The following is a 24,274-nucleotide window of genomic DNA, read 5'->3' on the forward strand; positions in this document are numbered from 1 at the left end:
GAGAGGTTTTGAGTGTATAGTTAAAAAGCCTTTGGTCCAAAGCAGTGAGCACCCATCTTCTGCTGTGCAGAGGAGCTCAGCTGTGGGGCCCTTCATCCCAGGAAGGGGTCATCTCGCATTCACACAAGGGAAAGCAGAGGGGTGTCATGGCCCATGAAAGGTATCCCCAAGGGGTCCCCTTGGGACCTGAGCACCAGAGATGATGCAACAGATCTGCAGTGTTGCAAAGGACAGTGTCAAACTTGCCCTTCCCAGGGGAGGCACATGGGCATACCCACCCAGCCCAAAGGTATATTAATCCATTGGATTCTATACTTTCTGGTACAGGGCAGCTGGGGACCCTCACCACCAAGAAGACCAGATGGAGAGGAACCACATGACATCATTGGGACCCTCTAAAGGGTGATATGTTCCTATATAAACCCTGTCACTCTCTTCCTGTCCCGTCCCCCCTGCCACCACACACACTTTTTTTTTCCTTTTCTTTCCTTCTTTGCCTCTTTTACTATTAAATAAAATAATCAAGTTTTTGGCACCAACATCTAATCTCATTTGGTTTTAATCAAGTTTTGGGGTATATTTTGAAACTTTCTGGGTTCAATCCATTTAATCCACAGAGACTTGGTTTTCCTTGCTCTTCCCTGTTAACTGGGATCATAACACCAACCCACCAAAAACATCCTTGTAACTAACCAGAATTTCAGGGGTTCCAACTTGTGTCTGGTGCCTGCTGCCTCTCAGCCTGTTACAAGGCACCTCTGAGAAAAGTCTGGCTCCATCTTTACTAACTCCTCTGATATAGCAGATGTAGACAGCAAGTATTTTCCTCTCCAGCCTAAACCAAACCCAGTTCCCATAAACCCCTCATTGTACACCATGTGCTCCTGCCATCTGTCCAGCTTGGCCACTGGACATGCTCCAGAGTGTTTGGGTGAGTCCTGCACTGGAGAGCCCAAACCTGGCTGCGCTGCAAACATGGTCTCACAGGTGCTGAACAGAGGGCATTGATCGATCCTTCCCTGTCCTCCTGCTGCCTGGACTCTCACAAACAGCTCACGCTGTGCTCAGCTGCCTTCGCTGTGAGGATGCACTGGTGACTTGTTTTCACAATCTTGTCTGCTGGGACTCAAATACTTTTCTGAAAAAGTCACCTTATATCTAGCTCATGTTCAGCCTGTCTTGTCACAGGAGGTTGTTCCGTCACTAATACAGGACCGAGCATTTGCCTTCATTGAACTTCACAAGGTCTTACTAATGCCTTTTTCTAGCCTGTTCAGAAGCCTTGCCCTCCAGAGCACTGAGAACTCCCCTCAATTTGCTGTTGTCCCCACACCTGCTGGAGGTACACTTGGTCTTGTCACACAGGTGATTAATAAAGTCATTTAAGAGCACTGATCCCTGAAAAGCACCACTACTTGCTGTCTGCCACTCAGACTTTGCACCACTGATTGATTTTTTCATCCCAGCAGTTCAACCAACCTTCCAACCACACCATTTTCATCTTGTCCAGTCTCTATCCTGTTGATTTCATGATAAAGACACTAAGGGATACAGTGTTGGAGTCCCTGCTAAAACAACAGTGTACAGCAACCACTGCCTGTCCCTTGCCAACAGCACAGTCACCTTCCCACAGAAACTGATGAGGTTGGTCAAGAGGATTTGTCCCTCATAAATCTATGCTGGGGGTTCCCAATGATGTCACTGAACATTTACATGTTTAGAAACTATTTTCAGGAATATTTGCTCCATAACCGGTCCCATAGATTAGGCAGATTTATTAAACTGGAACTTCCTTTTGGCACTTGCTTCTTTTGGATATTTGCCATTTGCATGAGATGAATATGGAAGCCTGCACAGGTATCTCCTGGGCTGGGAGAGGATCCCCAGATATTAGATTTTGCATGTAGTCTGTTTTGTTAATGTACCTACAGACAAACAAATGTGCAAAAAGTCATCTCTCTCAAAAACCTGCAGGGACACTCAAGAACAAGCTAGAAAAAAGTGAATTAAATAGAAAAGAAGATTGGCAGTCTATGGATATACATAATTTTGTTAGTTCATTCCAAGGATTTTACTGCTCTTTTGACTGTGTTTCCCAGCTCAAGTCTAATTTTTTCTAGACGGCAATTTAAGCCAATTACTTTGTTTCCGCCTAAACAATTTTACCACATCTCACTTACAAAAAAAAAAAATCTTAGCCTTTATTGTTTCTTCTCTAGGATACTGTACTTATTTCCTCAAAGGACAAATTTTCCACATTTCTGCTCATTTTCCTTTTTCTCCTCCAGTCTGTAATTTTTCTTGATGAGAGATGTTCAAACAAAATACTGAGGCATCCAGTGTTCAAACCAGAAGAATTAAACACACAGTAACTAGAAAAAAAAAAACACACATAGGAACACAAAATCTTAGCCTCTTCTTTTCCATCTATTTTGATAGTCCAGGATATCAAATAGAGGTCATGCTCAGAGGGCAATCCCAGTACCTAGAGCAGCACTGACAGGTTAGGCAAAGACTGTAACAAAATACTACAGGAAACCAACTCAGAGCAAAGTCAGACAGTACAGAGGTTCCTCTCTCTCTCATCAGGGATTAACAGACTCAACTTTGTTTACTGGCTTTCCCATTTTTGGCTTGAGGAAATAAACTCTGGTGAAGGACTTAGACCAACAAAAACTGAGATATTTAATGTGCTTGAATTTCATTTTTCATCTTGCCAGTTTTAACGTGAAAGGATTTTTTTGTTTGTTTGGTTTGGGATGGTTTTTTTTTCAGTGGGCCCTTTTTTTGCATCACACTTCAAAATTTGGCTTTAAACAACACTCCCCTCATCCACATTTTATACCAATTACATAGCTATGGAGCAGCTTTTATGAGTGGTTCAGCTCTTCAGGAAATTCTACTAGTTCATCTGAAATATGACAATACTTCAGAAGTCAAAACTTTTTCAGTTAGCAAAAACAGAAACAAGGTGGAAAACTGCATAGTTGTTTCAGAATGCTGAGCACGTAAGTAAATAAGTGAAGTACCTCCTACAATAAGTTGAAAAGCATGAATAAAGCAGATAAAAATTAATATGTGGGATTTGAGCACGGATGTGAAAGAGAAAAATTGTATTTAATCTTTTTTAATTGAGAAGCTGTTACACCTGAAATAAAGAGTAGGTAGAACTGAAAAATAATATAGCTGTAACAGTCTGAGGGAAATCGGGTCTTTAAGACAGGTGGGAATAGAACTGCAATACTTCAAATATGAACAGTTTGATTTATATGTAAGAGACGAACAAAACAAAAGAAGTTGGCAGCATATTATCAGGGCACAATATAGAGCGTTACTGACATGGACCCCTTCCATACATGCAAGATAAAAAAGGATCGTGAGAAAGGCCACAAAAAAGAGCAAATTTTCATTTATAAGGTAACAGGAATTACAGAGCATGAACTATAATTCTACCAGGGAGAATAAGAGTTAAACAAAGTTTAAGTCATGAAAGTCATTCTGGTATTCTGGTATTTAATAAGGCAGATTTTCAGAGACATTTAACTTTTAGTGCATTACAAAGTATTTTGATGAACACAGAAGAATTTCCAAATGCCTTCCAAATAACTGATTTATGAAATGACAATCCTTAGTATATTCTCTTATTTAGAGGGAAGAGGATAATCAAGAGCAAAAGAATACAAATTAATGAATCTGAACAAAGACAATTGCATTGTCTTCTTGCATTGAATTCTGCTCAAAAGAACTTTCTGCTTACATTAGTTACATAATTAATTTGAAAAATTAATTTGGCTGCTACTGAAGTACATGTAAAGAGAGCTAAAAAAAAAAATAAAGGCAACAGTTTTTCACTAAAAGCAATCCAGTAATAGAAAAAACCCACTACTTTGATTCTCATTCCTTTTTATTAATTATACGATACACATTTTTCACTTAGAATCATTCAAGCGAAACCCAATGCTGACAAATCACAAAATTTTGATTGCCTTGCAAACAGGCTGCAAATCTAATTGTTTCTTTATGTAACACAAAATCTGAATCCCAAACCCAGACCAAATTTGATAAACACTGAGAGAGGGAGGCACAGCATGCAGCTGGACGACCTCTGCCTTTCCCTCACTGCATACCATAATGCACTGTTTTCACATGTTAAGGACTATACAAAAATCTCCCAAAGGACCCACATTTGTACTTGAGAGCAGTCCTGTCCTGCTCGTTGTGTGCAATGGCCAGCCAAAATGACCTTTTTCTTTTTAATGCAACAAATTCTGCATTTTAAACTCTGTATCTTTATATATATGATATGCCCAGCCTTTAAAACACTTTGTTCTATGTCATATTCTTTCAACACAGGCCCAGCATCACTATTATATAAAATGAGAATTATTTTAAAATGTCCCAAAAATAAACTTTAACTGGGCATCCAAGAGGTGATCCTCCCTTCGTGTACTGCACATAAAATTGAGCCACCATGACTTCTCTAAATTTGATGAACAAATGCTTAAAGCTGAATAAAAGAAAGTGGAGAAGAATTATTGCTTCAGTAGTTTTGCTCACACACAAAGCCAACTAAATGCTGCATAGTAGAAGCAGTCTTATAAACACAAACATGTTCCACATGTACTGTGCTATCTGATCACCGACAGAACAGGCAAGGAAACAAAATTGGAGGTGTTGTCACAACTGTAAGGCAACACATTAGTAATTTATGAATTTTTAGATTAAAATCGAATTCCATCTTTGATATGATCAAGGATAAAAAACAAATATCAGTGTTAGAAACACTCAGAAGTTATGTATTACCTGACATTTAAGGCATTATGCCAGGCACTTAGATTAGAAAGCACTTACGCTCACAAAATAACAAAAAGCTAATGGCCAGAGCTAAAAAAGAGAAGAATCTCACAACTGAGGTTAGGGGGATTGTTGATTGAGAACAGTCTTTTTATTAATCTTTATACAGAAGTGGTTAATTTTTTTTACTTATATGAAATGTGCAATTATCTAAGCAGTGGCAGCTTGAGGCCAAAATTGATGCCTGAAAATCTGTGAAGATTCTTTAGCAATAGGAAGTTTGAGTTCCTAATAAGACAGCAAGATTGGAAATCTTTTTTCCAACTGCTACATTACAGATGTATAAGCCAGCAAAATTGGAAATCTTTTTTCCAACTGCTACATTACAGATATATGTACAGATGTACAGATTACAGATAGACAGGGAAAAACAATCACTAATGAATAAAGCATCCAAATAATTTAAAATAATCTGCAATTGCTTCCAGACAAGATGAAAACACCAATTTATGCTCATTTTGTTTCTATTTTGTACAACAATCTGAAGAGATGCTATGAAAGTTATAAAAAAACCAAAAAGCCTGAAATCGAAGAAACAGAATTCACTATGATCCCACAGAATTGAAACCTACCTTTATTTGAAAATATCTTTTTCTATCATTCTGCTAAAATAAACCAAAGGAATAAACAGATTCCAGCCAGAACTGGTGAATTACGTTTTGCCTTGAACCTCACAAAGTAAGTATGAGGACCAAATTTTATCTAAGGAAAAAATCCCTACCCACAGAGTGCTCCCACACAGACTGTGCAAGAGTGTCGAGTGGCCACTGGGGAAGAAGAGAGGGATAAAAGAGCTCAGGATAAGTCACACTCCTTGGGCGTGTCCCATTTCCTGGAACAGAAAAAAAAAACCTTAACAATCCCCAATTTTCGTTTATTTTACAACCTTGTAATTTCATTAAATACTTCTGAAAGCCACAGAAGTGCTTCAAATTCAAAAACATTTCAAATACTCGCCTTGTAACACAAATACCATACTTGTATGAACAAATCTAAATACAACTGTACTATCAAAACTGCCACCATATTAAAAATAACAAGTCCTCTGCGCTCAGAATTTTTTATGTATTATGGAAATATCACATGATCGCATTCCTCCTGGCAGCACAATAATAGCTGCAGATGTCATATGAGTGCATTTATTTCATGATTTGTAATAACATAAGTGAATTTGTAAGGTGTGAAAATAATTCATTTTGACTTATTTTATGGACAGCAGAGTCCATAAAATGACATCAGGCTTGATATTTTCTTTTCATTTGGATGCTATTCTTAGTAGTGCCTGTATTTTAAAACTCTTCTCTTGTGGAACTGCAGAAAGGGTTCTTGTCTGGAGATAGCTATTGGCCAAATGGCCTCACGAATTTAGGATTTGTGACATTTTAGTTTATTTCTATGGAGATAGCAAAGAGACTCCAAGACAGATTTAATTGATCTTATCTAGGACCCACCAACTTTACTCTGTGTTGGATTAATATAATAAACAGTTCCTATGAAGTACATAAAGCTATTTTTAATTTTGATTAAAATGCAGAGTTCAACACTAGTCATGTTATTTTTCTTACACAATCACCCTCATTTGTTCACATCATAACCCCTATTTTATCACTAAATACTCTCTCAGTAGCTCTATTCACTCCTAAAACATCACCTCCTCTACTCCTTTGCTTTCCTGAGTACTGAAAACAGCCTCTACCCACCCACAACACTCGACACAGCATTTTGACTTCCTCTGGTCGATCATCTCCAATCATTTAGTATTGTCAACCTATCACCTACTGTACACACCTTCTTTTTGTGTGACCAACCCAACACCCTAGATTCCTCCTGAAACTTTCATGGTCCCTTACCTTTTTATGTCTATTTTCAATGTCAAATCCTACCATCCCCACACTGAAATTCCACAACCCTGAAGTTAATGTTTCTATTGTCTATCTCCACATTTTTGTTCTTCCTGTTCAGGTGGCTAGAGGGAGTAGGGAAAGTTTTACTTTCTTCAGTTTTTTTATTTCTTCTCTTGGCAAACAAAAGACAAAGGGAAACCATTCTGCATTCCTGGAAGTCATTTGAGAGTGTTCCAGAAGCACCCTACAGCTCAGGTTCAGAAGCTTCTTTTTGGTGTGCAAGTCATCTTTTACCTGAATTACCTTTTACCTGTTTCAGGGTATCTGCTAAACATTACTCTGCCGCCAACTCACAGACAGATAACAAACAGAAAACAAACAGACTTCAGAACAAGCTCAAATGGAGCTATCTAGAGTTCTCCTGAAATGTTACATATCATTACAAAAGATAAATTCAAATATTAGAGCCAAAGGAAGGTCATAATTTCTCACATGGTCTGAGCAAGCACTGCTGCTAAAAGCAGCCAATCTTTTAATTCTATTCTCCCCTTGTTATTTATTCCTGGGACCATATCCTCCTTTAAATGCTTCTGCTATTTCCCCCAATCCTTAACCTCACAAGTGCAGCCAGCCACTTCAGAACAATATTACAAAAAATGCTCTCTGAGCTTTGCTTTTTCCAATACTGCAGTATCAACATCATCAATTATGGGCATGCTCTCATCTTTCTTAATCCTCCAGAAAGGAGAAAAAGGAGTTTGACCAGCTGTACCCTGTGCCTTCTTACGAAGATCTACTCACAATAAATATTAACAGTGAACTTTTCTACATATTAATAAAAGCTGATACTTAAATCCACTTTATTTGAAACCTTTCCAGAAAGTGTAAGAATTTCCTCATTATATATTTTAATTTTTTTAAAATAATATTTAGAATTTAACAGAAAGCTTCTTATTAAGGAGTGCACTTTACAATCTAAGTTTTGACAAGAGATTATTAAAATTAAATATATTTTTTAAATTATCACCTCCAAAGCAAGGGACCATAAGTGATTGGATTGCCAGAAATATTTATTACAATATTAGTAATTAAAATACAAAAGCGAGGTTGACCTGAAAGACCTCTAAGTAACAACTGCACAATCTTAGCAAAGGTCTTAATTTTTTTACACAGCTGTTCACATGGAAAATCAAGCTAAAATGGGAAAAAAAAGTTAAAAGCTAAGAATGTTATTTAGAGAGTATATGATCTCCATTTTCTACAAGCAGTTGTTGAAAGATATTAGGCCTAACTTTAGTACAGTGAATATTTAAGATCATTATTGACAGGTACCATATTTGGCCTTTCATTAAAACAAAAAGAAAAGAATATTGGAAAATGCCATCTTTTTTTATGACCATCTTTATTCATGGCACAAGACATCCCAGTGAGCTGTGTGCATGCAGAATACACAGCAATCAGATACAGTGCATTCCTATTCAAGAAAATGCAATGTATAGTGCTTTTGAAATCAATTAAATAATATTCTGTGGGCATTTAAAGAGAAAAAATATACAAAAAAAGAAAAGTAAAAAAATCCTATATAGCAAGGTAGCTATCAAACTTAACATTATAAAGGAAAAAACCGTCTTTCAAGGCTAAGACATGGAAAACTCAAGAGTTTTTTCCATCATCATAATTAAAAGAAAAAGGAAAAAAAAAAAAGAATGAAGAGTTTTATCTAGAAAGAGTGCAAATGACTCATTGAACTGGCATATCCTCCAGGATAAAGAACTTCTCGGCACAGAACTCTAAATGTGGTTTCCATGAGAACAGCATCATATTTTTCTTGTCTTCTCTTAGGAAGTAATCTACATTTAAAATATGGAAACTAGCATTAAGGAGCTAAACCAAAGTTAAACTTAGGTTCATACCCCCAGTGGAATATCTTTTCTCTGTAATAAGATAAAGCCATTCTGTAATAGTACCAAGAGGACAGACCCCATGTTATTCCTAATTGTCCCGCACTCACCATATTCTGGAACAGTTGCATTCTTCCCAATAACCACAATATTGAAAAAAAAAAAGTATTCAATTATTTAAACTTTACCCTATCAAACAAGTCTCAGAAATCAATTTGGCTCTACAACTTACACATCCAGCAAGGAAAAGAACACCAGCAGCTGAATTACACTACACTGATCCACAAGTCCTAAAAGCCAAATCTGAAGTAATTCTTGCTATGAACAGCAAAGCAATCCTAAACACCAATGAAACAGAAAAATTCCTCTGGAGAAAATAGCATTTTTGCTATTCAGAAATGGTACTTGATACAAATGGGGGACTGACATTGCTAATCTGTGCCTATTCTCCTTCCTTTCAGGAATCAGATCAAAGGTCAAAGAGCACCTGACTGTGACGTTTTTTGCAAGCTTGGTGCCACCTGAGACAGGTGGGGGGGTTTGGCTTACGAGACTAACCACTCTTGCCTGCTCCAGCCTGTGTTAATCCCAGGGTTCTGACTCATATTGCACAAGCTAAAACCCAATACTTTCCTATAACTAAGAATCAAGGAAGAATTTTTCCACAGTAGTGAGTGAAGCTGTTTACAGTATTGACAGAACAGTGCCAGAAATCTGAAGAATAACTTGGCAAAATGATCACAATTCCTGGTAGGTCAGAAATCCAGATCAAAAATGGCACATGGAAAGCCTATTCTGAATGCTATGGGCTAACCCTCAGAGTACAAAGAGGCAACAGTAGGCCAAGGGCCTTCAAACAGACAAAATAAAACAAAAAATTCCACCCCCCAAAGGAAAAAAACCCAAACCACCAGTGGGAAATACACTGAGGTATGTAAACTTTGGAAGGGGCAGGCAAATACATTGAGTCCATGAACTGCATCAATCCCCAACTGAACCAGGAGATACTTTAATAAGCTCTGGACACAAATGAGGGAAACCAAGTCACATGTTAAGCAGACAGGAAATGAGGAAATTGCCCATGTGACTCTGTCTGGGATTTTTTTTGGTGTGTTTTCTTTAAAAATAGGCATTTAAAACATGCCATTTTGAAGCCTAATTTCATGCTGTCCGCTTTAGCAGCACAGCAAGTTCAAGGCAAATTAATTCTGACCAGAAGAAAATACCCTTGAAAAATATTTTCTAACTTACTGACAGAGCACAGGTGCCTCAGCAATGTATTTTGAAGCACACAGAAAGATGGACACACATTGTCTACTGCTGCTATTGGAGGACATCCAAACAATGGCTTGGTAAAAATACTATTACTTGTAATAGAAAAATCCTGGTGATTTTTTTGCCCAAAGCACTTGTATTAAGACTTAATTGAGTAAAATAACAGCAGAAATATAATAGTACTAACCACAGAAACTGTAAGTGCTCATTTATCCTTACCTTCTTCTGCCTCATCCTCCTGGGATGACATAGGCCCTCCTCCACTTGATGGGGTGATTAATTCTTCCTCTCTGGCAGATTCTCTTTGTAGACTGACAACTTCATAAATTGCATCTCCAGCACTTGTGTGGCTTTTTCTTTCAGACTAAACCAAAATATGGGTATGTATTAGGTTGAAAAATAAGGCTATGAAAGGCTAAACAATCGTTTGGTCAGGACCGCCGCAGATTTCTTTTCACAAATAAATGGCAGTATCTGACAGTTCTGTTTTTCTCAGTTTTACAAGCAAAAAATATAAATAAAACTGTGTTATTTCCAAAGCCACCTGTTAGCAACCATTTTCAGTATTGTTCACAACAACTTATTTAAACAGCTGTAATGAGATTAAGTCAAAGAGAAATCCCAGCTAAAGAAAAGAGGAGAGAATAAAGAAGAAAAATATTGGAGTAACTGAAAAAGGAACTGAATACTTGAGAGGGGCAGAAACATTGGTAAGAGCTTTTCTGTATGTAAAGACAAGACTAAAGACAAAACAAAACCTCACCCTTTTGAAACGCCTAAATTGTGAAAAGCTCTTTTTAGTCCTCTACTCAGTAAAAAATAAAACGAAAATCTATACTTCTTCCACAGAATATAGTTTAAAATACACTCCTTCCAATGGAGAAATGTAATGGAACCCCATGGCAGAGGGGTTGGAACTAGATGATCTTGAAGGTCCCTGTGAACCCAAACTATTCCATGATTCTATGACTTTCTTATGAAAAAGAAGTTAGTTAACTATAGCATTTAGCTATAGTTTAAGCAGTTGCAAGCTTCAAAATAAAAGGAGGATTAGTTTTTCCTCTGACTTTCAATTATGAACACAGTTATTTCTTGGTAACATGCAGTGATTACTACATTTTTAGAGAATCGTATATAGCTGCAAACTAATGATGGTATTAAATGAAGAAGCCCAAAATGTTGTGCTGTTTTGTTCTTTGTGCATCTTGCCTAATCAGTTAAAATAAGGTAATTTTTGGAACATATTAAAATCATCAAATTAACCACAAAAAAGGACACAGTTTCAGTTAGAGTATCCTTAACTTGTTTGAAAAACAAATATGATAAAGTTGAAAAGCTCCACAATACCTGCACTGGAGATATACAGTTCCCTTAAAGTAGAGGCTCCAATTATCAGCTAGTTTTGCTGACTGAATTTCTCATTACGTTTAGTGACTTCAGTGACTGCATTTCATAAAACATTAGGGCTGTTATCACTGTTTTATTCTCACATAACACCACTATTGAGTAATTGCAAAGTACTTAAATCAATCAAGTATTGATGCCACTAGTGTTATTAACCATGGCAATCTATAGCTTTTATTTTTGAGAGAATAAAGCTTGAGATATTGTGGGCTTTGCTGTATATTAAAATAAGTACAAGTATTCAGCTCCTTGCAAATATTCTGATTAACTGCAAGACCCACCTGTACAAAATGTAAAAAAACTTATTATTGTTTTTTTCTGAAGCACAAACCCACCATTACAAGGACAATGTTCTAACAATAAAAATGTGCATGAACAATACAGTAAGATAGCTAGAAAGAACAATCATAAATTACACATTAACCTGCATTTATGTAAACTTATTTTACCATTCTTTATACCTAACCATACCTTGCCCATCTCAGTTCGGACTATTAGATGTGTCTGAATCCTTCCTCAGAAGGGTTATGATTTGTCTAGAATCCACTTAATGCTCAACCACTTTCTCAAGAAGTTCACAAATGGCTGATCCCACTGCCATCTGCAGAGTTATCTCCCAAGGAGTAACAGTGCCCTGAGCTACAGGATCTTTCAAAGGTATTGGCAGGAACAGCTACTGCAATGCAAACTGTCCAACTGAGAATTGGTGAAATAAAGACTTGATATAAGTCACCAAAAGAGATCCTGGCAACCACAATCAAGACCTCACCTTGCAGAAGGATTACTAGGACTAAAAATATTCCTTTTTTAAAGATGTGCAGAACAGACTTTGAATTTTGCAGTAGGAAAAAATGCATGTGTTTCTCCAGGGAAGAGAGTTGTGTATGTTTGTCACATCATAAGGGGTGAGAAAAAGAAAGCGTCCATACTACCCAATTAAAAATGGTACAGTTGCAAGTGATTTAGAAGGCAAGCTGAACTGATTAATTATCAAACTGCTGAGAGCAGAATACTTTCAAATGTATTTTAATATCAAAATGCAGATATTCTTATTTGCATGTAACAGTAGGCTTTCTCAAATTTTCTTAAATTCCAAGTTGCTATGCTAATCTCTCGAAGAAACACAGAAACAACATTGCTTGAGATTTATTTATTCCCTAAGTGTTAAACACAGCAGAAATCTCCCCATGCAACATCAACAGAACTTAGTTTTTTCAGACCTATTGCCATGCCCCACAAAAACATGGTAACTCAGGTAGTCTCATTAGGTTCAGTAAAATTAAATCACTGTTCTTTGGGTCCATTAGTCAAAGATGGTGCATCACTGTTCCAATGCCCACAGTACAACTAGCCTCTGCTCTTTTTTGAGCCAATACCAAGACATAGGTCTTTGGAGAAAGCAGGTCAGCAGTGGCAGCAGGAAGATAAGGCTGCACATCATTCTACAGTGACCCTGGGCAAATGTATCTCTTGTATGTACCTCAGCCAATGCCAAACCAGAAGGGCCTTGAGCTTCAATCATAACAGCCTCACTTTCTGAAACCTCAGCATCAGGCTCCTTTGTCTTTAACAGGCCACATTCTTACAGCCATCTCCCTTCATATTGTAAATGTCAGTAGCCCTTCAATTCTAAAATGAACAATTATAGGGTCATTTCCCAATTTTACCAGTCAAATGGACTTGCTTTAGATGTCTTGCTTTAGAGGTCAGATTGTAGAGAATTAAAGAGAATTCAACAGGCAGTTACAAAACAGTTTAAACCCACAAAATCAGTGACTTACGACCCATTACAATTCAGTTTGTTTACGAAGTGTGCTGGTTTTGGCTGAGTTAAGAGTTATTTCCTTCACAGTGACTGGTATGAGGCTATGCTTTGGGCTTCTGCTGGAAACAGTGTTGGTAACAGAGGGGAGGGAGTTTCAGTTTCTGCCCTGCAGCAGCTAACACAGAGTCAGAGCCCTTGCTGCTCCTCATCCCACCCCACCAGCAAAAGGGCTTGAGACGCACAGAAAGCTGGGAGGGGACACAACCAGGACAGCTAATCCCAACTGAATCAAGGGATGCTCCAGACCACATGGAATCATGCCTGGCATGTAAAGTGAGGGAAAGAAGGAAAAAGGGGGGATGTTTGGAATGATGGCATCTGTCTTCCCAAACCAGTGTTACACTGTTCCCCAGGAGATGGCTGAGCACCTGCCTGCCCAGGGGAAGTGGTGAATGAATTCCCTGTTTTGCTTTACTTCAGCACACAGCTTTTGCTTTCCCTACTGATCCATCTCCATCTCAACCCACGAGTTTTCTCACTTCTACTCTGCTGATTCTCTCCTCCACCCCATCGTGGGGGAGTGAGTGAGCAGCTGTGTGGGCCTCACTTGCCAGCTGGGGTTAAACCATGACACAAAAGGCACTGAAACTACATACATGCTACTTAATCCTTATGCATTAGAGAATCCCTGAAATAAATAGTTAAAAGAAAAATTCCTGAGAAGCAGGTGCCATACTAACTTTTTAAAAGGTCAAATTAGGACATATGAGACAAATGTTACAAACAAAAAAACCAAAGGCATTACCTGCTTTAGCTTCATATAAAAAGTTTCTGTGAAGGTTTTCCTGCTGAAGTACCAGAAGCGTTCATTAGCAGGATACACACGCACAACAGTCTCCAGCAAAAACCGGACTGGCTCCACTACTTCAGTAACAACCATATCCACAGCCACAGTCATGAACACACGCTTATCTGAAACACAAAAATGAGAAAAATTATTCAGAGTTCAAATGTGTAAACTGCTGTTCAAATTGAAAATCCTGTTTCATTAACGATTCTATTGCACCTGTTTTAGTTGCCTGAGTTCTATACCCTCCATGCCAGTTGCACAGAATGAAAGCATGCATTAACTAGTGTACCAAGGAACTCTGATAACTTCAAAAACAAAGATATTATGTCTTCATTTTAAAGACAAGGGCAAGACATCATGCAAAGAAAACACCATTAAGGTACACGATCCCCATCAAACAAAAGGTGCATTCAGAAGATAAGGTCACACTGCAAAGAGTAAGGACTTTTGTTGCATGCAACTAGAAATAATGTGATTTGAAAATCCACAAGCAGGAACAGTGGCACTGGCTGTAGGTGCTTGGATATGCCTTTAAGCAAATGGCGTGAGCTCTGCCTTGGGACAGAAAATGAGCTCCCAGATTTAAATTACAAGCTTTTTAATCCCATCAGAGAATATAAATTCCGGCAATAAGAAACTCTGCTACACAATCAAGCACTTGAATGCATCATTGCCAGCTGCCCCAAGATGCAGGGGATGAAATGCTACCTGTAATCAACTCACAACTGGGAGGAGAACCCCAATGCCTGCTATCCATACTGCTTTGCTGATTACAACAATTTGCAAATGTTTAGAACCAAAAATCCCGACACCCAGGGACAGGCACATCAGCCCCAAACACTAATGTAACATCTCCAAATCAGCACCACATTGCTCTATGAACAATTATTCACAACTCTGTGTTCATCAACTCTGTGATCATCAAGAGAAAGTGCATGCACCAAACTCCTATTGGGCAATAAAAATACACAGATTAGGTTCCACTACCTTTTGGAGTTTCCTCATTAAGTACTAGAAACATGGGTGCATTAGGATTCCACATTCCAGTAATGACATAAGCCTTCCCATCAGAACTCTTTCCCATGGATTCCTAAAAATAAAATCACACAGTCATGGTTTGAGATCAAAGATGTTATGGAGATGAGAAACAGTTCTAGGAACCTTAAAGAAAAGGAATTAATGTAATGAACTATTACTAGCATGAGGCAAGTACATGCTTCCTGAAGGTTTCAGGAACAGTCCCTATGGATCACACAGTCCTGTTTAGTAGCCTCTATAGATAAAAGGAGACTGATGCTCCCTCTCAGCAATTCAGTGAGAGAAATAAAAGTGACTGAGTTCTCCAGATTTAAATATGGAGAAAGGAAGTTGAAAGTAAATCATGAATCTCTACTTCTGTGCTACAGACAAGAAACAAACTAACAATTCATTATATCCAGCAGTTAAATGAACTTCAGTGTGAATGTAAATCGAATTCAAGATGGAGTAAAGACAGGTATTCAAATACCTGTCAGTAAATACAGTAAAAAGCTGTTGTATAGATTTAGAGGAACAACAACACTCCAAAACTAATTTTAATTTATTCAGTTTTATAATCAAATAATAAAAATGCAAAATCTGAACTGCTTTCAGCAAATAAAACCAGGAAAAGAATGAGCTGGTAAATCAGGACAATAAATGAGTCTGACAAGAGAACTAAATACTTATAGACAGATCTGGCAGCGTGAGCACAGAAATGAACTAGGCAAAACTGGGACAACTGTAGAGCCACAAAAGGTGTGATGGGTCTAACTCAAGCACTTCATAACTTGAAAATGGCAGTATTATGCACAGAGAGGAAATAAATTGGTATTATCATAGAAAAGATCACATTGTTTTGCAGTTCTCTCAGAAGCAACTCTAAGAAATTGAATACTGTAGAAGACAAGAGAATACTTCAAACTCCGGGCAAGAATTTAAAATGAAATGAAGGAAAAAAAGGCAAAGTTTTCAGCCCCTTGGAAAAATAAGAGCACTTCCCTGGTACCCAAATATGAAAGTCATTATTTGCTCTAAATTTTTAGGGAACATGCTTAACACAATAGAGAAAGCTCAGTTGTTTTTAACAACCTAATCTCTGCTTCACTAATTGAACAAAAGCCAGATGCCACAGGTTTTGACATTAACTGAAATGCTTTGTCCATCTTACGATTGTAGACACCAAATCCCACTATTTAAGAAACAAAAAATAAACAAAGCAAAAGATATTAAAAGCTCATTTTGCTGGAGTTTGTGCAGTTTTTTTTTCCAATCACCTTATCTTATTTCATAAGTTATTGGAGCTAATTATTACCATGTCTAGTAAGTGCATGTCACTGTTCTTCACATTTCGTCCAGGGCTTAGCAACATCCCAAAGCATCTGTGAAGTTTATTTAGAAAACAAAAAAACAAAACAAAACAAAACAAAACAGAAAATAAAAAACAAAACAAAAAAAAAAAACTACATATATTAGCTTTTCACAGTACAAGATTCTTTGCTTGAACATAACAGACAGCCACCTACTGCTTCTAATTTTAAGAGTACCTTTCAGAGAAATTGTTACTGTTATGGCAATGCTCAGGAAACAACACAATATATGTTACAGAAAAGACAATGAAATTATGTACCAGAATGAAGATGGCAGAAATCTCCATCTGACCTGTGAAAATTCAATTATTCCTAAGAACCATTTATAATATTGAGTTCAAAGACACCAACAATTCTTATACATTACTGATGGAGACTGGCAGGAAAAAATTCACTCTCTCCTCAGTTCACTTTAAAAATTGTTTTCATGCAATCATAGGAAAAAATACAAATTCATTAATTCTATCATTTATAATAGCACTGCTGCAAAAAAACACATAGCATCATGGACCCTTTCAAAAAAAGCAAGAAACAACAATTTGCTCAATTTTAAGACTTCATTCTTCGTTTTTTTAAAATCTGAATTTGTGTGATATACAGGGCCTTGAATTCCAGAATTCCAGTCCAATCATTTTACAAGAAAATGCTTTGATATATTTTTAAGACAAAAAAAAAAAAACAAAACAAACAGCAAACAACAAACCACAACAACCAAAACAAAACAAAACAGAAACTTTCTCAGACATTCAGATTTAATCTTATCAGGGGTAAGTACATAAAACACCTTACAAGCCTGTGTAATAACTTTTTCACATCAAAGCTTGTGATGATAAAAATAACATTAAATATTCTAAACATCACCAAAATAAAAGCTAATTTCTAAGAAAGGTAGTTTTACTTTGAAGAGAAAAGCAATAATCAAATGATACTCATAAACGCCTCATTAACTGAATCCTGAAGTCAAACTGTTTAAATTAAATTTACACTGAAAGTAATTTCTTTAAGTCAATGAGGAGCAAGAGCCTAATTTTATAACACTAGAACATTTATTAAAAAAATCTACTGTATATACCTTGTCTAAAACTTCAGTTTCCATTCTGAAGTAAAAGCTTGAAACCAAGTCAAGAGATCAGACAGGTTTTGGGAGGGTTGGGGGGCAAGTTTTCTTGATTCTCCTGTTATCTTGAATTTCCTTTTCACTAGAATCAATTTCTCCCATTGCTATTCTTTTGCTAAGATTGCCATCTGGTGGCATTAAGTTTTGCAATCATGCCTTGTGTTACTGGTACATTTTTGCTATCACATAACTTGCAAAGTCAGAGAAAACTACATTAAATACCATTCTTTCAAAAATCTAACCATCATTCTTGTAAGTATTTTACCTTTCAATGGCCAGTTCTTTGTTTGAAAGTTGCTGAACTGTGATCACCACTTTTTTCTCAATTCCCTGTTTAAGCTTGAAGTACAATTTATCTCTATCCTTTGGCACAGGGCTAAAAGAATAGAAACATCATTCAGCAGGTATAGAACATACACTGTTAAATACAGAAAAGAGTTTACATTTTCAAAATTTTCAATTAATTCAAAATTCATTGGATTTAAAAAAACAAATCTAATCCAAAAAAGAGACCATTAGACTGTATTTACTCAAGAAACTTGGTTTGACTAAGTTTTTAACAGACTTCCTACTATCTTTTCCATTGGCACAGACCTCCACTGAGCATCCCTAAAATAAATGATGTAGTGAAAAGAAACTCACTTGAAAAAAGGTAACCTGAATTTTAGTCTTTTTACAGAAAAAATACAGAGAGGAAAATTGTAACTTTACAAGAGCAGCTTCCTATTTACGGCATGTCTGCTTCCGAAAAGAGGTTAAATGAATTTTTTTGCAACACAGTAGCTGTGAATGTGGAAAGTAGCTATGTGCTTTTTCCAAAGAGATTTCTGCTTCTCCCTTTCCATTCTGATTACCTAAAATTTCCTTTTCCATCATCTTCTTTGACTTCTAAGGAGACACTGAAAGTGTACACATCACTATCTGGTGTGGGAAGAACAAAGTCCTTCACATGATCAGATGCTTGTTTAGAAGAGCGCTTGAATGCTGTGGAGAAACTATACAAAATTCGGCTGACCTGCAGAAAAACAAAATCATTAATATCTAATAAAAAAATAAGGGACTTTTTAATGAGGCACTGTGATGTTTTTGAAGGTCAAAAAATCACTTGCCTCTTATAATGAACACAAATTATGCCTCATGTACCAAAAAGGACTCAACATCACATGTTCAATAACCAAGCCATTTTAGTAACAACATCTCCTATTTCCATTCCTGATACATTCCCTGGTTAGTGAGTTAATATAAATTAGATTAGAGATTAGGAATGCAGCTCATTAGTGGACCTGTATAATGTACTTTTCAGGTTGTGTTTTTAAGAACACAACATACAGTTTGCTCCCACAGATGCCAAAACCCAAGGACATTTCTTCTTTTTCAGCCTTTTTCCACCCTAAAAAAGTCCTTTTCTCCTGGACCGTCACATAGCTCTTCCTAAAATATCTAGGGACCGTAACACAGGTCTTTTTAATTCCAAAGGTATACATTGCAACTTTAGATGCCTACAACTGCAGGCTAAATGAGGCCTGCAAAAGCCCCAAATGAGGCTTTCCGGATCTTTCTATTACAGTGCACTTTGGAATTTTGTTCAAAAAACAAAAAAAGCAAAAACTTAAAATTATAATAATATTCATGTATCACACGCTGCACATTCTGTAAAACTCATTCATGTGTGCTAACATATTTTTCAAAGCACTATATACCACTTCCACGTTGGAAATGACCTCTTCAAATATTGCTTGTATCCTTTTTCCCAGTCACTGCACACCACAGAATACTCACAGCCTCTTTAATCTCACAGGAGAAAACATGGATCTGGAACTCTTCTGTTCCACAGCTGCTCTCAGTAAATGCAAAGCAGTCACTCTCTGAAGTCCCATTTTGTCCCCGCACACAAAACAATACCTTATAGATGGGAAACGAGGCTATCTCCAAATTGCTAAACTGATCGATTATTCTGGCAAGAAAAGGAACAGGGAAGATCAAAGCAACAGGTCAGTAAAACAGACAGGCCTACCTAAAAGGTTTTTCTCCATCTAGTAAACAAGGATCTAAACTCTAATTACTGCTAAATTCAAGTAGACGAGATGGACAGCAGGAACAGTAATCTCACGCTTAATAAATCTGAGGTCTAAATGTTTCTGGTTGTAACATTTACTTAATTTCTTTCAAGCGTCACAATACAGAAAAATACAGTACCTCTAGATCAGACAGTCAGCAATGGCTATTGATTGTGAAAAATAAAAAAGAAGAAATGTAGAAACCACAGAAAACCATAAAAATGTAATCTGTATAAAGACCAAAGAAAATGCAACATTAAAAATAAATTTAAATATCTGTTATAGTTATAAAAACCATTTCAGAATCAACAGGACTATGTAATTTAGCAAACGCTGACACATTCAGGTGAATATTTATCACAGATCTAAGACCTCATCCAAAATTTTAAAATACTCCCAAACACAGAACCCAAAGAATGTTTCAGAAACTTAAAAGCACGAGAGTAGTGTTTCAGAACAGACTGGGAAAGAATAACAGTGTTCTCCTCTGTCTTTTCACTACTTCTCCATATGCACATTCATATCAAGGGCCAATAAACATTAGTCACTTAAAATCCCAAGTCTGTACATAGGACTAATCTAAAAGCAAGAAGAACCCTGGGAGGATTCAGCACACTGTAATTTTGGTGATATGATAACCCACAGAACAAGTATTCGGACACCAGTCATGAACACATTCCTCAAAGCCAAGACTACTATTACCTAAGCTTTGATGGAATCCGTTATGCGGGAATTCACCTTTCCAGTTCTGTGCAGGTTCTTAGGCAGTCCCACATTTACTGATGTACTAAGAAATTAAAGATCAAAGGAATATGCTGTTTCACTTGCAAAACAACCTTCCTGAATGGCCACGCTGAGTACAAAAACAGGCATGGAACACCTTAGGTCTTGTGTCTGGGTGACTGTTACCATTGTACAAGTATTTTCCAATGTCAAATGAAACTCAAATTCGGTTCAAACAACAAAAATGAAGAAAATAATTGAAGGTCCTTCTCCTCCTCCACAAAATGACAGTCAATAAATAAACACAGCTCAGGCAAGGAAGGAAATCTAATCATATCCTTCACATACCTTGATATCAGAGCTTCAAAATAAACGTATTGGATATTGAGATGTTCCCTACTTCTGCACGCAAGAATGCTACAGGTGCATGTATAGTACACCCTGATTAAGAACCTTTGACTCCCTCACCATTAATTGAAAGACCCTTTTCACAGGGGGAAAGTAAATCTTTTCTAGTATCTGGAGACTGTCAGCATCTGCACCATGAGGCAGACGTGTCAGAGCTGGCTTCTGCACAGCAGTGACTGGAAGCAGAGACTGGCACCTCAACTCTGCAACATATATGGGAGAGTCTAAACCAACACTTCTGCAGCAAACCTAAGGCCAGAACGACTCCTGAAACATATGGACCTTGGAAGTGCTGACAGGTCAAGAGACCACAGGTATTATCAGCTCTACCTTTCCAATATCTCTCGTATTACCATATTTGAGCAGATATTAAGATAGAAAGAGATGCTTTTATTGACACTGTGTAGCAACTGGTACCACCAGCCATGCACTGCATAGTAGATTTGAGCACACATTTTGCTGCTTCAGAGGAATTTCTCAAAATTAACTGTCTTCAGCAAGAACCTCAGGCACAAATTCAGCAATTCTACTTCCCTGTGCAAGGAAAAAACTCAGAAACCATTTCCTATGTTTCTGCTTAAGCAACAAATGAAACTCTTGTGTGTTACCTTACAGAGCCTTCTGGAATGTTTGGAACATAGAGTGTTACTGGTAAAGGAGCTTGACTTGAGGACTTCATGTTGGCCATGGCACATAGAGCTTCTGGTTCATTCCGTGGGGCTGACACCTTTGTGCAACCCAAATAAGTCAGTTTGTTAAACAACACGCTGTCCTCTTCCAGGGTTTGACTGGGAGAATATGGCCTTGGCGCAGAGATTTCTGAAAATGAAGAAAATGCTTCTTTCAGCCATTTGCTTTCACTTTTACACAATTTTTCTTCCCAGTGAGTTCCACAGCAAAATCTCCTACATTTTCCACGAATGGACATGAGAGTAGACAGTTCAGCTCCAACAGCAGGAAATCCATTTGGCAGCTTAATATTACTGTGAAGTCTGTTCTAATCTAATTCATGTTTCCAAGGATGGCATGGGGATAAACTGCATTTTGATTCTATTTAGCACTACTGGAACATAACACAGACATTCTAAATTTTTCTAAGCAGTCACAGAATCACAGAATCATAGAATCATAGAATGTTAAGGGGCTGGAACGGATCTTGAAGATCATCTAGCCCCAACCCCCCTGTTTGCCCTGTTACTTCTATTTCTTATTACTAGAGCTGATATTGCCATAATACGTAGAATCATGAAGCCTGTAAAAGTGAATTATTCCTGTTTAGGCTGGTGTGGGGTGAGAGAAACACATGTGCAAGTGTTTATTTGTTCATTCATGCTAATGGCTGGGCTCTGTTTCAAGAATGTCAAACAGGAAGACAGTAAGGTAAGTTTCTCAGAAATACAGCAGAACTGTAAATAATAGACGGGTGTTTCCATTTCATATAAAGTATCTTATTGTATGACAAGAACATATTTCTTTTATTTCCAACAGATGCTATGGGAATTGGCTGACAGAATACCACAGAAGTGCCCTGCATGCTATTGAGGTAAAAAGAATTATAGTTCAAGGCACAAAACTGTGACCACAGCCTTGTATTTCTAATGTATGTAATGGAATACACGTATTTTTGTATTGCAGGCTTTTTATATGTATCTAAAAAAGCTACAATATATTTTACTTAAAATATATACAATATAGTTTACATTAAAAGCTTTCAGTCCTCCCCTTTTCATGAAAAATTCAAACACCAGGCAAGTACCACAATCATTCCTAGCAAATATCAAATCCTAAGCTAGCCTTACTGCTATCTGGTGACAGCATCTGAGATGGACAGTTTAATTGGTTTGTTCAGGTGTATTTCATTTGCAGGTAGCACTATCAATGAACACTGCCCTGAAACTTCTTGAGCTCCAGCAGCAGCAGATCCACCTAAAGTATTATCCACTCAGCAACTCATACAATCTTTAGTCCCAAGTAATCCTTGGCTGAATACAAATTGAATAATATTGTGACCAAAGCAGAGCAGCTCAGGTATCAATCAGTATGATGATAATCTATTCTTATCTATAATCTTCAACTAATAATAAGAGGAGGCCCCAAGGTATTCTCCAACATAGGTTTGGAATGAAGCACTGGAAAGCTTTATATTCATTTTAGGGTTAACTTGAAACTGCATAAAGAAAAAACCTGATATGTTTGATGAATGGGGAAAGCACTCAGTCAATACCTGTAGTAGAAGGGTCCAAAACAAGCTGCAAAGATGGCTGGGTTATTTGTCCTGCTGACCCATCTGCAGCTGCCTGGCCACTGGCACCACTGAAACCTTCTCGGAGTGCAGTGACATACTGGTCTTTCTCAGAATCCTGCAGTATCTCTTCCATTGCCTTCTCCAACTCCTCATCTCCATTTGAAAATACCTGTAAGCAGAAGATTATATCTTTTGAAGGTACTTGTAGTTTTACTTTCACTATTAGTTTTCAAACATATAGTCTTACTAATTGCAAAAATTAAGAAAATTTGCTGAACAAGACAACAAACCAAGAATCTGTAAAATTGAATCAAATATAATCCGGTGTCACATCACTTACATAAAATGTACGTTCTCACTGCTAATCCAAAAACCATAAAAAAATTACACAATTCTCATAGAATAATAGGTTTGTGTATTTAAAGCCTCCATTCAGACTAGAGATCAAAAGACATTGCTAAACTTAGTCTTAAAGGAAATTTTACTTCCTTATTCATAGCCAGTCCATTTCATTGCTTCACCAGTTTCCCAACACATACAAGTGGTGCATGTCTAAGGAAATTTTTTTAAAAATTGGAGATACACACTCGCTAAAAGAAAAATAGAATCTTTCCCAAGTATCAGCTTTTTGGACAAAAGAAAACCTTGGCCAAAGCTGCAGCATGGACTCTGCCTCGAGTTCACCAGCCCCTTTAGAGACTAAAGAATTCTGGGCTATCCGGACTCTTAGTAGCTGCTTGGAGGACAGCAAGGAAGCTCCTGCTCCCAAAAACCCAGCTACAGTCTGGAACCCAGCTCTTTCCAATGCCCGTCGATGAGAGACTGCAGGAGACTGTTCTTAGAGGTTTTCATGGTTGTTAATTCTTCCTTATCTCAGGAATGCTTTGTCCAGCGAACGGCGGTCTGCACGCTAGACGTCCAGGGCAGAATCTGCCTGGCAGAGGCAGGACTTATCTTTTATAGTCTAAATTACGTACTAGGTATTTACAAATGACCCCCAATACAATACAATCTTGTTACATGGTCCAGCTCTGTCCTCATCCAATCTAAAAGTGCCAGCATGTCACCCAGCATGGATGACACGGAGAAGAAGGAGGAAGAGGTATCCACACCCCCAATTCTCCATCTTGGCCACGTGTCCCTTATCACAAACATTCTAGAAATCTGCTAATTCTACATTCTAACAGTCTAATTTACACTCTATTTATTTTTGCAGCTTGCATATCTTCTCTCAATGTTGGTAAATTGTTCAAAGGAACTAAATCCAGCCCCTGAGACACCTGGGTCTCATTCGAGGGTCTTTGGGGACCCCGCCAGGGGGGTCTTAAACCTTCCAGGGAAGCCAGAGGAATACTCTGGACTCCCACAGATAAAGTCTACTACAGACAGAAATTACCACATGTAAACAAATGTCAAAGAGTACTGCAAAGACAGACTAGGTACT

At 37.5% G+C, this 24,274-nt stretch overlaps 1 protein-coding gene across 5 annotated transcripts in view; it reads right to left on the reverse strand.

Annotated features, from left to right (window-relative positions):
• Positions 1-24,274, reverse strand: part of RABGAP1L (RAB GTPase activating protein 1 like) — a 260,444-nt gene that overhangs the window by 213,787 nt on the left and 22,383 nt on the right. For all 5 annotated transcript variants that reach the window (XM_056497048.1, XM_056497050.1, XM_056497049.1 and 2 more), the window contains 9 exons: positions 22,810-22,999; positions 21,194-21,404; positions 19,177-19,351; positions 18,252-18,412; positions 17,663-17,773; positions 16,226-16,292; positions 14,881-14,983; positions 13,849-14,015; positions 10,094-10,238 (listed from right to left, as the gene is read on the reverse strand). In XM_056497048.1, the coding sequence (XP_056353023.1) occupies positions 10,094-10,238; positions 13,849-14,015; positions 14,881-14,983; positions 16,226-16,292; positions 17,663-17,773; positions 18,252-18,412; positions 19,177-19,351; positions 21,194-21,404; positions 22,810-22,999 (1,330 nt within the window). The remainder of the gene's footprint in view (positions 1-10,093; positions 10,239-13,848; positions 14,016-14,880; positions 14,984-16,225; positions 16,293-17,662; positions 17,774-18,251; positions 18,413-19,176; positions 19,352-21,193; positions 21,405-22,809; positions 23,000-24,274) is intronic.

Source organism: Oenanthe melanoleuca, chromosome 8 (genome assembly GCF_029582105.1).
Source record: "Oenanthe melanoleuca isolate GR-GAL-2019-014 chromosome 8, OMel1.0, whole genome shotgun sequence".
Classification (NCBI taxonomy): domain Eukaryota; kingdom Metazoa; phylum Chordata; class Aves; order Passeriformes; family Muscicapidae; genus Oenanthe; species Oenanthe melanoleuca.